Here is a 15,952-nt window from a genome sequence, read left to right on the forward strand (position 1 = left end):
GTGGAGGTCAAATGTTGATTTTCTGCATGTGCAAAGAAAATGTCCCCTGTTTTGTATTACATGGATTTATATTAATATGGATGCATTCAAAGTGTTACTCCATTATTATCACTAATCATTTTGATGCTCAGATTGCCATTCAGACTGGCTCCTGTATCCTTGATTTGCCTCTGTCAGGTTTTGGGGGCGGGGCAGGGGGATGAGGGGTCAGGTTTCTTGAGGTATAATTTACATAAAGTAAAATTCATCCTATTTAAGTATATGATTCGATGATATAGTTGCATAACTACCACCACAATTAAGATAAAGAACATCTTTCACCCCATAAAGTTTCCCCTGTGTCCCCTTGCAGTCAATCCCTTCCCTCCATCCTCAGCCTTCGGCAACCATTGATCTGACGTCTGTCCCTACAGTTTTGCTTTTTTTCAAAATGTTACATACATGAAATTATGGAGTGTGTTGCCTTTTTTTTTTTTTTTTGGCCCTGGGATTTCCCTTTGTCTATTTATTTAATAGAATGAGTAATAATATTTTGAGAAGCCTGGAGGGAGCACATAAAAATATAAAGCCATCTTAGAAAACACAACCCAGACATGACCTTTCCATAACTGTAAATCATGATAACAAAGGCCAAAGTTCCTTGTACTGTTCCTTCCCTCAGGCCTTTCACCTTTTAACAAATGGCCAACCAGATGCAATGTGTTCAGTGTTGTCCATTTGGAAATTTGTAATCTTGCCAAATTACGAATCTGTTGACAAGAGTATATTGCCTTTTGTGTGGCTTCTTTAACTTAACATAATGCAGTCCATGTGTTGTATGTATCAATAGTTCATTTCTTTTTATTTCTGAGTAATGTTCCATTGTATGGATGTACCACAACTTATTCATCCATTTAGCAGTTAGAGAACATTTTCATGGTTTCTAGTTGTTGGTGATTATGATTGAAGCTATCATATATATGTATATATATTTGTATACACATGTTTTTTACTTCCCCTGGGAAATACTTGGGAACAGATTTGCTGGGTTGTATAATAAATATACGTTTAACTTTCTTTTTATCTTTTGAAGCTGCCAATCTATTCTCCAAACTGGGTGTATCATTGTACCTTCCCACTAGCAGTGTCTGAGAGCTTTAGTTGCCCTGTGTCCTCTCCAACACTTAGTATTATTGTCAGTTTTAAAAATTTTAGTCATTCTAGTTGGTTAGTAGTAGTAACTGTGTTTTCTTTTTTTTTTTAAGGTAATTTTTTTAAAAATTTATTTATTGGATGCATTGGGTCTTCGTTGCTGCACGTGGGCTTTCTCTGGTTGCAGCAATAGAGGGCTACTCTTCGTTGTGATATGCAGGATTCTTATTGTGGTGGCTTCTCTCGTTGTGGAGCATGGGCTGTAGGCATGTGGGCTTCAGTAGTTGTGGCATGCAGGCTCAGTTGTGGTGCATGGTATTAGTTGATCCAGGGCATGTGGAATCTTCCTGGACCAGGGATTGAACCCCTGTCCCCTGCATTGGCAGGTGGATTCTCAACCACTGCACCACCAGGGAAGTCCCGTAACTTGTGGTTTTAATTTGTATCTCCATGCAGACTAGCAATATTGAGCACCTTTTCATATGCTTATTTACCATCTGTACATCTTCTGTGGAGAAGTATCTCTTCATATCTTTTGTCAGGTTTTTGACTTACTTGTTTATTATTGGGTTTTGAAGGTTCTTTATGTATTCTGAATACAATTCTTTTTTTGTTTTGTTTTGTTGATTGTTTTTTTTTTGAAGGGGTATAGTTGTTTTACAATGTTGTGTTAGTTTCTACTGTACAGCTAAGTGGAGTTCCCTGTGCTACACAGCAGGTTCTCATTAGTTGTCTATTTTTTTTTTTTGTATGTATTTTTATTTTTATTTTTATTTTTTTTATTAGTTTTTTGGGGGTACACCAAGTTCAATCATCTGTTTTTATACACATATCCCCGTATTCCCTCCCTTCCTTGACTCCCCCCACCTCGAGTCCCCCCCACCCTCCCTGCCCCAGTCCTCTAAGGCATCTTCCATCCTCGAGTTGGACTCCCTTTGTTATACAACAACTTCCCACTATTTTACAGTTGGTAGTATATTAGTTGTCTATTTTATACATATTAGTTAGTGTATATCCCAATCTCCCAATTCATCCCACCCCTCCCCCTTGAATTCTTTTATCAGATAGGTATTTTCCAAATAGTTTTTCCCAGTCTGTGGCTTGTCTTTTAGTTTTTAAACAGTCTTCCAAAGAGCAGAAATATTTAATTTTGGTGAGGTCTAATTTGTTAAATTTTCTTTTATGGCTCGTGGTGGTTGTGTTCTATCTAGGATACTTTTGCCTAACCTGAGGCTCATTCTCCTTTGTTTTCTTCTAGAAGTTTTATAGTTTTTAGCTCTTAAATTTAGGTTTATGATTCATTTTGAGTTGCAGTTTTTATATTTACTGTAAGGTAAGAATCAAGGTTCTTTTTTCTTTTGTGTTTTGTACGTGGATGTCTAATTGTCCCTGCGTCCTTACTCTGAACTCTCCTCTTCAGATTTTGAGAGAACTTCCTTACTTTCCAGTACAACAACGTTTTCACCTTGCTTTGAACTTTCCTTGCTCTAGCTTTGGCCCCAGCAGAAATGGAAATTCTCATGCAAATGGTCTCAGCTGTTCCTATCCAAGGAGCCCTGGTTCCCTCTAACAGAGAGTGGAATATAGAGGCCGAGGTGAGGTGGAGGTATGCTCGCTGCTGCTGGAGAGTCATTGCTTCTAGACCCTGTTAACAGATAGTGTTAGGAAATACTTTTAAAATCACAAGTTTATTCTTCTAATTTCAGTCCATCATCACAGGCTTCTTCCTCTCTGTTTCCTTATTCCATGTTTGGATCTCCGTTTTCCCATCATGAGAATCTGGCTCCCAGCTACATCAATATATTTAATCTACATCTTCAACAACAAACACACCAAGTAAAGTCCAAGTTATCTTTGCAGTTCTTTTTATCTTTACATTGAAGGTATATGTTCAGACCAGTGTTTTCCTAACTTACTTGGATTATTTTTTCCCTGTGCTAACAGTCTATTAGATAGTAAATGTATGTACCTTAAGTGCACAGCCCACTAAATTTTAACCTGTGTAAAAACCCATGATTCACTACCCAGATCAAGATATAGAACATTATCATAACCTCCATAAGTCACTGTGCCCCTTTCCACCTAGAAGAAGCTGCTTTCTGCAATCACTATAGATTTTTCTGTGTTCTTAGACTTCATATAAATAGAATGATACAGTATGGATTGTTTGGTGTTGAGTTTCTTATCTTCAACAGAATGCTTTTAAGTCTCAACCATGTGTATCAGTAGTTTAATGCTCAGTGGTATTATTCCACTATATGAATGTAAAACTGCAATTTATCCGTTGTCCTGTTGATGGACATTGGTTAGTTGGGAACTGTTATAAATAAGGCTGCTAAGTCTTCTTGGGTGCATATGCACTCAGAAGTGCTAAGTCAAAGGGTAGGTGTCTACAAAAACTATCAAACTATTTCCCAGAGAGATTGTACCAGTTTACACTCCCATCACTTGCTCTGCATCCTTGCCAAAAGTACCTGTTGAAGTATTTTTTAATTGAATATTTGCCTTCTTATTATTGATTTGTAGGAGTTCTTTAAATGTTCTGAATATAATTCCTTTGTTTGGTACATATATTGCAAATATTCTCTCCCATTCTGTGAGTTCCCTTTTTCCTTTTTAAATGTTGTCTTTTGATGAGCAGTTTTTAATTTTGAACAATTCTAATTTTATTTTATGGTTTGTGTTTTTCACGTTCAAGAATTCTTTGCCAACCTCTTGGTCATGAAGTTTTCTCCTATGTTTTCCTTTGAAACCTTTATAGTTTTAGCTTTTCATGCTTGGGTCTGTATTCTAGCTTCGATTAATTTTTGTTTTTGGTTGAGTTTGAGATCTTGGTTCAGTTTTTTCCCCATGTGGATATCTAGTTGCTCCAATGACATTAAAAAAAAAAAAAGGAAGACTTTGTATTTGCTTTGGTGTGTTTGCCAAAAATCAAGAGATTGTAGATGTGCAGGTATATTTCTGCATTCTGTTGTTTTATTGATCTTTTGGTTTATCCTTAAACAATACCATGATGTCATAGATACTGTAACTTTACAGAAGGTCTTGAAATCTGGCTGTGTAAGTCTGTTAACCTAGTTCCTTTCAAGGGTATCTTGGCTAATGTAGGTTGGATTTGATTTTTATTTTCCTTCTGTGTGATTATGTAATCACTTTAATACTTAGATTTCTGTTCATATTCCATTTTAGTATTTTCCCCAACTCAGTTGTCTTTTTATATTTTTAATATATGTGACACTAAATGGTTCCAGGAGTCAACACTATACAAAAAGATATATTCAGAAGTGTCATCTTGTCCCCTCCCACCTGCTGTAGGAAATTAATTCCCATGGTTCCTGTTTTATCCTTCCTGAGTTTCTTTTTGCAAAAATAAGCATATAAACACACACACTTGTGTGTCTGTCTATATGTGTATGTATTTGTATACATAAATTTAACACCCCCCCCCTTTTTTTTTTTACACTCTTGCAGTTTGCTTTTTTTTACTTACCGTGTACTGGAAATCACTTTACATGCTTGGACATTTTCTCATTCCTTTTTATAGCTGCAGAGCAAACAGTATTTAATAAGCTCAGTCTTGGCTGGCAGCTCAGAGTAAATATTAAACTTGAACTCTTTGTGCTGCATTTATTTCTGGGCTTTGCTGGGCCAGTTTCCTTTCTGCCCTTTGCAGGGGAGCACACTAAACTCAGGACAGTCTGTGACCCTGGGTGGGTGGGAGTAGAAGATGTTTCCCTGTTTCTTGTCTGTTTGGACTCATCAGACCTGAGAACGTTAACAGGTCTGAGGGGGAAAAGCCAGTGGGAAGAAGCAGCATTCAGGGTCATCAGCATTCCCACTCCCTTCGTTCGATGGGTCTTGTCCTTCATGCCCCCTTTCCTGTGTCTTGTGTGAAGTAGTCTGTGAACCAGTGTGCCTTGCAGCTGGTAGTGAGTATCTGTCACGCTTTCACTCAGTCTTTTCCTCTAAAACAGGTTGCCCGGGAGAGTGGCCCACCCCACATGAAGAGCTTTGTGACCAGGGTCTCGGTTGGGGAGTTTGTGGGGGAAGGTGAAGGGAAGAGCAAGAAGATTTCAAAGAAAAACGCTGCTATAGCTGTTCTTGAGGAGCTGAAGAAGTTACCACCCTTGCCTGCAGTTGAGCGAGTGAAGCCCAGGATCAAAAAGAAAACAAAATCCATAGTCAGGGTAAGGACTTTTCTAAATGAAGAAGGCATTTTCATTGCCCGAAGACAGTTGAGGGTTTAGAAGGCTGGTGAAAGAGGTTGGGAGCTGGAATGCACACGCCCAGCCTTGGAGACCTTTACAGGGGCCACTTTGTGTTGCTCTCACAGGAGCCGCAGGTTAGGCAACGACAAGACAGTGCACTGGATTCAGTGGAGGCCTCTGCAGGCAGCCACACATGTCTGGATGTGATCACAGCGAGGAGCTGTGTGTTGGCAGCCGCGCTGCCCATCTGCGGGGAGACTAGTGAAGTTGTGTTGCTTCCGTCTCATCGCCTCTGAATGTGCAGGAGGTTCCTGGGCAGGGAGAAGTCTGGGGTGGGCATAGGAGCCAGACGTATATGCTTTCTTATTTTGAATTTTTGAGTCATGCTAATGGACCTATCAAAAATCATACTGTCCCCTGCCCCCCAAGAAGGGACAGGGGTCCATTCAGGGACATTTATGAATGCCAGGATCAGTTCTGTTATGATGGTCAGTATAGTTTCATGTTGTATCAGAATCCAAGTTTTTCTTACACACAAGTTAGCATTCTATGCGTATGAAAATTAGCATTCTTTGGCAGTTTCCTTTTTCCACTTCATGTATCCTCGACATCAGTGAGTGGGTGAGGATTCATTGGCATGGCAGGTGGCCACCAGGAAGTAACTGGGATTTTTAGGTTCTTTCCACATGACATCAGCTTGATTATATTTTTTTAATGGTTTCTGGATTTTGAGTCATCGTTAAGAAAGCTGGGAACCCATCCTTATAATGAAGACTTTTGGGAAGTTTTAGGAAGGGTTTGTTATATTTTTTCTACCTCTTCATTTATTATCATATGTGGACATTTATTGTTCAAAAGCAGACATTACAACGATGCTTGCCTGCTTATAGTGAATGGTGACATTGGTTTGCTAAGAGGACCTTAAAATCACCTCAGAGCAATCGTAGAAAATCATTAGGCATCTTTCATTTAAAAAAAGGTTTAAAAAAGATCTGATTAATTCTGAGCCATTGGATCGACCTGTCCTGGTCTCTGAATTGGCAAGGTCCTTTCTGTGACTAACATGGCACGTGGTTTCTACATTCATTGTTCCTCAGCTGCAGAGCAGCCCGGAATACGGCCAGGGGATGAACCCGATTAGCAGATTGGCCCAGATCCAGCAGGCGAAAAAGGAGAAGGAGCCAGAGTACCTGCTCCTCACTGAGCGAGGCCTCCTGCGCCGCAGGGAGTTTGTGATGCAGGTGGGTCAGCCGGCTTGTGGGCGGTCCTTCTCTGACCACCTCTTGCCTCAGTGCCTGAGGTGGTCCAGGGGCTGGACACCTTCCCCAGGAGGCCAGGTCCAGTGGGTGTCCCTGCCACCAGACGTTACTGTTATCAAGACCATGTTGCTTGCAATAATCTGATGCTTTAAAACATACACATGTCTGCACTGCACATGTGCTACTATATCAACAGGTATAAACCTGGATGCGCTACACCCATTTAGAGGAGTGCTGGATGGTGGACTCATGGGTGACTTTTGTTTTTTTCTTTGTTACTTCTTGAAGGTTTATATTGTTCTTTTCAGAAGTTTTTATAAATTATATGAAGGATCTATTCCTGCTCCTCCTGATCCTTATGTAGAATCTAGAGTCTGAGGATTGGGTTTACACTTCAGATTTGTACAGTGTTTCTCCATGCACTTAGCTTATTAAACAGTTATTCACATGGGCAGCTGAATTTGTGATTTGAATTTAATAGTTTTCTGGTGAAAAAAAAATACTTCACCCTGTGTAGCAGTTTACAGCTTATAAAGCACCATCAGTTAGCCTGGTGTGTTTCACCTGTGCAGTCAGAGGGCTGATCGAGTAATGATCCTTCAACATACAAGAGAAAATTGCAGCTTGTTGAGAGGCTCAGTAATTTGCTGAGGATCAAATGGCTGGTGGGAATTCAGCCACAGGGCCCTCTTCACAGGCCAGGGAGGGTTTCCTTGACTCTCCTGTGTCACTGGGCTTTTGGTTTTGGTCTGCGGTCAAGACCAGCTTGAAAGGGGATGGTAAGCCGTGGTGTGTGCTGGAAACTTGTAGGGGAGGGCAGTGTGGAGGGAGGCGGATGTGTGTGGAGACTGTACATGTATATGCACACATATGTACATATGTGTATATTATACATTTTACTGACAGGAAGGAAGTGTAGCACACAATTTACAAATGATATGTAATACTCTACTGTAAATTTCATACATCTGTAACTTCAGTGTGACATCACCAATAGCAGTGTTACACAGTGAGACTCACATGAATTCTTTGTTCCTCTCCGATTCAGCAAGGAGGTTTGCTCATGTCACTGTTGAGTGACAGTGGTGCTAGCATGCGTACTGGTTGATATTTTGTTTACGTTAACAACAAAAACATGTCAGAACCTCACTCATTTAAACAACATGAATGGGTTCTTTGCTGAATCAGATAATACTTTCTCAAGACTGGAAGTTTCAGTTTTTTGTACTAGTTATGTCATGGCCGCAGACTTGACAACAGTTTAAAGCTTAATCTGCATTATTAACCTTTTCTCCATCACTTAAGTCTAAGAATAGACAATCAACAGAATAACTTAATCCTTGATAAGTCGCATTTGCTGATTTCTGTGGTGTAAGTACTCTCACTGTGGCCATCTTCCCTCTGAGTTGGAAAGAGACTTGTAGCTGCATATTGACACCAAACACATACAAGTGTAAAGAACCTCAAAAGCATAGATAATTGTAAAATGGCTTCCAGTTAGGAAGTGGTGAATTTTAAGTATTCGTTACCTCTGATTGTTAAAATAATTTATTTAATTGTAAGCTTATATAATTTGGTGTTTACTAATAGCTGCCTTTAACAGCCAGCTCTCCAAATTCCTCAGTATTTCATCATGGGCTCTTGCAGGCTGGTGCAGGGCAGCTCCAGGGCACCCGCTGGTAAGCCATCCAGCCTCCGACCATTCTGGATTCTTTGCAGTTCCTGACCAGTCTTTATTCTGAAGCTTTAAACACTGATCTGAATCCTGCCTTCTTTTTGCAGGTGAAGGTGGGAAACCACACCGCAGAAGGATCAGGCACCAATAAGAAGGTGGCCAAACGCAATGCAGCTGAGAACATGCTGGAAATCCTTGGTTTCAAAGTCCCGCAGGCTCAGCCCACCAAACCAGCCCTCAAATCAGAGGAGAAGGTGACTGCTCAGGGCTCTGTGTCCTTGCTCTCTGATTGCAAGATGTCCTTCTCACCTCGTCTGAGGGGACTCTGACTCCTCCAGGGCTAAGCTTCAGGGCAAGGCTTCATCCTCCTGGCAGTAAAGCAGCCCTGCTGAGCAGGGTCTTAATATTTGGTCCATTATAATGTGGGCAGGGTGGGAGTTGCATGTCCATGACTCCAAACATGGTGCTGGGTTAAATCGTTACTATTTCAGTATCTTTATGGTCTGGGCTGCTTTGCTGGAGGGCAGCTTGCTCATCTCCGTTTGTGAGGTGATGGGTAATTAATTGGACTTGAAATTAATGAGTGTGTGATTGTATCATTTGTGCTCTTAGAGTGAGGTCTGCATAAAAGACTCATCAGCCTCAGGCTTTTGTTAGTTGTGGAACACACTTGCTTTTTCTGGAACACTGAGACAGTGTGATATTAGAGTCAGGACCAAATCCATAGTTTTGATTTGGGACTTCTTTATGAATTGAACACTAGATAAGAATGATCCCATGTTGAACATTGCACTTTTGCTGAGGCTGGTAAGCAGTACCCTCAGTGAAAGTCTTGGCTGACCTCGTTTCTAGTCACTGGATGGTCCTTTGGGGATAAACTTGAAAATACCAGAAGTGATTCCGTTGTGTCTGCCAGTCCTGTCAGCAGAGAGAAATGGCATCAGCTATGGCCACACAGTTAATAACTTGGGTCCCAAACACTCATCAGAGAATCTGTACAGGTCCTGGACTTGGCTTTGGGGGTTTCTGTTGCAGAATCTTACAGAGCATCATAGGCATCTCTGACTTCTCAGAAAGGAGACCTTTGTGTTTGGCAAAATTTTTATCTAGTAACATTTTCCCCCTACATTTGTTATCTTTGGATATGTCACCTTATCTTTTAGTTGGATATTCGCTCCAGGAAATATTCTTTGTTTACTTAATTGTTCAGCATCAACCTAAAAGTTTCTTTCTTGGTCAGCTCTATCAATCTAACATCTTCTGGCTCCTTCTGGTTAAATGGTCCCCTCTCCTGTGAGCACAGAACAGAAGCCCCATTCATTAGATGCTGTTTGTGGACAGGCTGACATGGCTGAGTGTGCTTTGGGAGAAAGCAGGGGCTCTGCCGTGGGGCACATTGGACGGCACAAGCAGACCAGTGGTGGGGTTTTGGGAGAGAGCCTTTCTGTCAGCACCCCATATTGTAAACATTTATAACCAAGATGAGTGCTGGTTGTAGTTTTTCATTTCGGACAGCAGGAACTAATTTTTCAACAGTTTGACGCTCATGGCCTTTTTGTTTTTGTTTTTTTAAAGACACCCATAAAGAAACCAGGGGATGGAAGAAAAGTAACCTTTTTTGAACCTGGCTCTGGGGATGAAAATGGGACTAGTAAGTGTGATGTTAACATTGTCTTGATCTGAATGTGATTCTGGGCTTTTTATGCTTCCTGGGAACAGCAGGTGCCTAGTGAATGAGCTGCAGTGAGCAGCGTTTGGCTGTGTTTGTGTGCTGAGACAGCAATGCGGTTTATAACGTCTTTCCAGGCACCATGTGTGGACTTGAATTGATTTGTCTGTGTGTCCCTCCGCAGGCAATAAAGAGGACGAGTTTAGGATGCCTTATCTTAGTCATCAGCAGCTGCCTGCTGGAATTCTTCCCATGGTGCCCGAGGTTGCCCAGGCTGTAGGAGTCAGTCAAGGACATCACACCAAAGATTTCACCAGGGTAGCTCCAAATCCTGCCAAGGCTACGGTAACTGCCATGATAGCCCGTGAATTGTTGTATGGGGGCACCTCGCCTACAGCCGAGACCATTTTAAAGAATAACATCTCTTCAGGCCACGTACCCCATGGACCTCTCACGAGACCCTCTGAGCAGCTGGACTATCTTTCCAGAGTCCAGGGATTCCAGGTAACCGTTAGGTCCAAGCCGTGTGATCTGTAGCTCAGGGCGGTCATCTCTGGTTTCTCTTAGTACTAATACCTTGTTTTTAAATCATGGTCTTTCTTTAGGGGGATGGTTGGGGGAAGTGTGGTAAAGGGTGGTCCTGAGGAAGGGAGGAGGCATGGGAAGTACTAGAACCCTGAGTGGTAAGAGAATGTCTTCAACCTTTAAAAAATTTTAAAAATCCAAGCCAACTGTAATAACAAAGCCTCTAACTCAGTGGTAGTTACAAATTGAGACTCCAGTGAGAACAGATTCACTGTGCTGGCCCTTTCTGCCTGCTAGGAAAGGACACGGCTTCATCCAGACCAGGGTTTTTGAGTAGACATCTAGGTTCCTGGGAGATTCTGGAAGCTGGGGCCCTGGTAACCTGCCTGCAGCCCTGGGTACCCCTTAGTCGCAGGCACCATTGACAGTCTCTTGTGCCTGTTGAGCAGGAGTTGGTGTAGACACGTCAGGCTGAGACCAGGGAGAGAGGTGTCATCTCTCTGTTTGCTGGGCCCAGAGCCGCAGCCCTGCGCCCCACTCATCCTCCCCGCTTCCCTGCCCTTGCCTCAGTTTTCTTTTCCCCTTTAGGTTGAATACAAAGACTTCCCCAAAAACAACAAGAACGAATTTGTATCTCTTATCAACTGCTCCTCTCAGCCGCCCCTGATCAGCCACGGTATTGGAAAGGATGTGGAGTCCTGCCACGATATGGTACGTTCCCTGGCTCTAGCCAGTGTTGCTGGCCTCAGGAAGACAGGGAAAGGCTTCTCCCATAGAAAAGACTTCTCAAGAACAGTTGATTGTTTTATAGGTTTTATATTTCAGAGGTCACTGGCTTGATTTCCCATTCTGTTTGTCAGAACTCATGGGCTTTGGCCAAGCCCTCTCCTCCCTTCCCTTGCTGACCTGAGAGGTGGACTTGGGTCCTGGAACACCTCCAGATACTGTATTCAGTTCATCTCTGCCCAGAACAAGGAATTGCGTGCCCAAGTTCTGGCAACTTAGAAACCCCCTTGTTTTGGTGTTCTGTTCAGGTGAAGTTATTATTGTAAGAAGTACTAAAACCAAGAAAAGGAATTGATTAAATTAATCGACATAAACTATGGTATATTCACCTGATGGAATATAATGGGCTTGTCATATTAATGTCACTGAGGGGAATGTATTCAAACACAGAAACATGATAGGTTTATTTTAAAGCGGGATTAAAATTTGTACAGTCTGGTGACCACAGGTTAAAAATATTAGAAGGCAATATAATAAAATTAACAGAGGTTGTGATACAGTGAGGTTACCATGGATAATTTTTTTAATTTGTATTTTTAATTAAAAATTCAAACATGAAAGGGTTATTTAGTGGGAACACCTGTTTTGTTGGGCAGGAGGAGAAGCCCTCAACTCGCTATTCAGTGTCATATGCTGTGGTCCTGAGCAGTGGCTGTGGTTTGACTTCCCTTTTCTTTCCTGCTAGGCTGCACTGAACATTTTAAAGTTGCTGTCTGAGTTGGACCAACAAAATACAGAGATGCCAAGAACAGGAAATGGACCAATGTCTGTGTGAGTGAGCTGGTTTACGTGGAAAGGCAGTTCTGTTCCTCATTTACATTAAATTCCAATTGTCTGCTCAGCTTAGTAGTGAAATCCTTGTCTTAGTCACTTTCTGTCCCTTTGCCCTGAAAGGTTTCCAAGTTTGGGGCAGAGAGCGCTACCTTTTTTTTTTTAGCTTTGAAAAGGTAATACATTCAATGTGCAGAAGGCAGTTATTTTAAAAGGCGTCCACAGTGATAACTCTTGCCCTCTTGCAGTTCCCATCCATACCTTTCTCTCCACCCCCACCCTGAGATCACATTTGTATTGGTTTTTTTGTGTACCTTTCCTGTTTGTTTTATGCAAATATATTTCTTTTCTTCCTTTTTCCTCCTTAGAGATAGTATAGTATATACCCATTCTCTTCTTTGCTGTTTTCATTTGATAGTATATACTGGGAAAACCTTAATCCAATTTATCATAAATTGTGGCCTAAACTATTGGACTTCTCAATGTCTGCTAGTTTCATTTTTAACATGGCTTGTCTTCAATTTCAAAACTTGGGTCACTTTTCTTTTCTTTTTTTTTTTCTTCCTTAAAGGTGTGGGAGGTGCTGAACCTTAACTGGCCAGGAACCATTGAAAAATCCCAACATATATACTTAAAATACTGAAACTGCTTTGAAAATTTGGAACTTCTGATACCTCCAGTGGGCCGAGAGACACCATGGGTAAAGGACTGGAGACAGCAGTGGTGAAGAAGGCAGGGCCCGGAGAAGGCCGTGTGGCTGCTTGCAAGTGCTGTGGTTTCTCTCCACACAGCAGCAGCTGCTGTGGGGCGAGGTGGGCCTGCCAAGCACCCCTGGCTTCACTGGGAAATCAGCAGGTCCGTGCCCCAGGCACCCTAGTGCTTGGTTTTGGTGGGGGTTTTTGTTTTGTTTTTTTGGGGTGTTTTTATTTTTTTATTTTTTCTTGCTGTGTGAAAGAAGAAACAGAAAGCACGACCCCTTCTCAAACTGGCTCACTCAAACACTTTGGGACAAACCCTGGACAGCACGCTGGAGAGAGGCCTTAGTCTGGCCCCAGAGCTGAAAGCACCGGAGAAAATCAAATGCTTCCTCCTCAGCCTGAGCTGACCTTTTTGGCGTGCTCTGGCCCACAGCTCCTGCAGTACCCACACCGTCACCACTGCTCTCTTCCAAGAGATACGTATTCTTAGTTTCATTATTTTCTTTTGATTGAAATGACACTATATAAATTTTCATTTGAGAGTTCCTCAATTGTATCTAGTTACATAGCACAGTTTAGAAACTTGTCTGAGACTGACTTTATCAGTAATCTAACCGGCAAAGATCATATCCACGTGTATGTGGTTATACATTTTTATTTCATTGGACTAACCCAGGACCATTTCAGTGATGCAAATTGTTTGCCCTCTGGTTTAGCTGAAACAGTCCTGGACTTCTCAGAAACCTTGATGAAGTCTCCCACAGTTGTATAAATTGGGTAATTCAGGAATTTTAAACTTTAAATGATCATTTGGTTCTTTTTCTATTTTATTTTTGTTAATGCAACAGGACTTAAATGAACTTTTATCTTTGCTTTAAAGATTATTAAAATTGTGTGTATATACTTATGACTCTTGAGGACACATGGCTTTCACTACACTACAGGATATGATCTCCATGTAGCACATATACAACTGCAGATTGATTTTCCTTGAGTGCTTTATACTGTTGATTACATCTCCATGTAGGGCTGAAAAGAATGACCCATGTTTATCTCTATAACTGTGTTGCTTTTGATGTTGTGTTACTGTGCACAGAAATGTGTGCAGCAAGGTCCTGCATATGGCCCAGATGAAAAGCACGGTAGCCTTGCAAGTTAAGTACTGCTTCGATTCATTGTTTACGCTGGAATTTTTTCTCCCCATGGAATGTAAGTAAAACTTAGTGTTTGTCACCAATAAATGGTAATACTAAATTTTTTTTGTTAATTTATTCTTAAATGCCACTACTGCTAGGTTGGTCCCTCCCAACCTGCCCCTCTACCCTTTTTTTAATTTTAAGAAAAAAACTTTGTAATGCTTGTGATTCCATTTGGGCAGAATTCTGAGATCTGAAATAACTTTATATCAAACCATTGATCAATAAACAGCTACTAATGAATATTTGGTCCTGTTGAGCAGTAACTGAAGCAGTAAGGGAAGATGTGTGAGGGCATGGAAGCATGGCGTGGGAGGCACTGCTGCCAATGAGGGGTGGGTGGGAGCCCAGGTGAAGGGAGGTGCATCTCATCCAGACCTGACATTGTCCCCCAAAGAAAAGACCGAGAGGAGGAGAGAGGCTTCCTGGTCACTTCCCTCAGGCAGGCTCGCACTGGGAGGCGTAAAGGTGAGGCATTGCCTTCTAGCCTGATGAGTGGGCTGGTGGTTTTCTGTTTTTTAATTTTAGAAGATGCTTATAAAGGTGGTTCACTATAAAATCAACCTGTGGATTGGACTGCAAGAATAACCGGAAGTGAGCAGAAGGGTATGGAAAAATGCTAAAGGATAACAGGGCACTCAGCATGGCAGGGATAAAAGCAGTGAAAGGAAAGAAGACATTTTCCCTTTTCAATCCTGGATTCAGCACTTCTCCAAGAAGCCTTGATCCTGTTTAGTGACAGATCACATTTAGAAACCAAGATCTGGGTGCTCTGAGACCTCACTGCGGGGGAGTGACTGGACACGGTGTTTTGTCTAGGCTTCTGAGTGGACAGCTAGGAAGTGTATCTGTGTATATGTGTACACACACATCTGCTGATTTGTGTATCTATTTAAAAGCCATGCGCTGGTCCTGATAACTCACAGCCTCCCCTGCTGCGTTTTTAGCACCTTCCGCAGCATCAAGATTGTAGCCAGTCTCCCAGCCTTGCCAGCCTGTCCCTCCACTCCTGCCCTCTGCTTAGGTGTCTGCTGGGGTCTTAGGGGTTTGTGGAGTATCAATCCTCAAAGGTGGAGCAACTCCTGTATCCTCAGGAAAGACAGACTTGGGACTCAATCACCCCACCACAGGTGCACTGACATTATCAATTTTGTTATGTTCCTCTTATCACAGGGAGATATTAATGAGTAAGGATGATTTCCCCATAGCAGGGTTTTGTTTTGGTTTGTATTGTTTTCTAAGGACTTCCTGAGTCAGAGTGATGTGAACTGTAGCTCTTCAGAAAGTCTCATTTCTGAATCTAGGTTTTGTTCCACAGCTCACTGAGCTAATGTGTGTGGCTTTGCAGGGTGAGTGCCCAGTGATGGGGACCTTGGCCTGCATCCCAAGGTCTGTTAGATTGGAGGGAGTCTGGGATTGGTGTGACCAATTGGAAAAGACACCCAGCCATTCCCAAGAAGCAGTATGCTGCTGCTTGCTCTGCAGGAGTTCAGCAGAATACAACCACCAGGAAATAAACCTGAGGCTGGAGATGTATAGCTGTTTGCATGAAACTTAACTTCAGAAACTTCCAACATTACCTCTCTGGTTTAAGTGCTTAAGTGTTTGTGGCCCTTAAAAACAGACAAGGAAAACTTATAAATTTCTAAGTCCATAATTAATGGACTGTCGAGCACTTAGCATTGCTGGATTGGCAGGGAGGAGTTAGCCAATTTTCTCAATTAGACTTGTAAAGAAATGTGTGTTAAGATGCAAGGCTAACTCATAGACTGAAGGGCGTGAGGGTTTCTATTCATCAAATCAGTACAGCTATTGGAATTTGTCACTGTGTGCTTGCAGTGGTGTGTTTAGTGTATATATACAATGTATGTATAGACTATACATATAAAACTTTAATTTTTAAAACTCCATGTTCTCATGACTTCTTGGCATACCAATTTTTATTAGGAAAAATTATATAATTTAGGAAATCCGTACTGCTCTGCTTAATATGTGCTTAATAACTCAAGTTTAATATTTTAGAAATACTTTCCT

General features: G+C 41.7%; 1 protein-coding gene across 8 annotated transcripts in view; it reads left to right on the forward strand.

Moving 5' to 3' along the window:
- Positions 1-14,161, forward strand: part of STAU1 (staufen double-stranded RNA binding protein 1) — a 52,899-nt gene extending 38,738 nt beyond the window's left edge. For 5 of the 8 annotated variants that reach the window (XM_057702761.1, XM_057702763.1, XM_057702765.1 and 2 more), the window contains 8 exons: positions 5,088-5,318; positions 6,437-6,580; positions 8,381-8,527; positions 9,849-9,924; positions 10,127-10,446; positions 11,056-11,178; positions 11,939-12,024; positions 12,596-14,161. In XM_057702761.1, the coding sequence (XP_057558744.1) occupies positions 5,088-5,318; positions 6,437-6,580; positions 8,381-8,527; positions 9,849-9,924; positions 10,127-10,446; positions 11,056-11,178; positions 11,939-12,024; positions 12,596-12,611 (1,143 nt within the window). In that variant the 3' untranslated portion in view covers positions 12,612-14,161. The remainder of the gene's footprint in view (positions 1-5,087; positions 5,319-6,436; positions 6,581-8,380; positions 8,528-9,848; positions 9,925-10,126; positions 10,447-11,055; positions 11,179-11,938; positions 12,025-12,595) is intronic. The other 3 variants (XM_057702762.1, XM_057702764.1, XM_057702767.1) reach the window with 1 other exon arrangement.
- The last annotated feature ends 1,791 nt before the right edge of the window (positions 14,162-15,952 follow it).

The sequence above is a fragment of the Hippopotamus amphibius genome, chromosome 12, assembly GCF_030028045.1.
Source record: "Hippopotamus amphibius kiboko isolate mHipAmp2 chromosome 12, mHipAmp2.hap2, whole genome shotgun sequence".
Classification (NCBI taxonomy): domain Eukaryota; kingdom Metazoa; phylum Chordata; class Mammalia; order Artiodactyla; family Hippopotamidae; genus Hippopotamus; species Hippopotamus amphibius.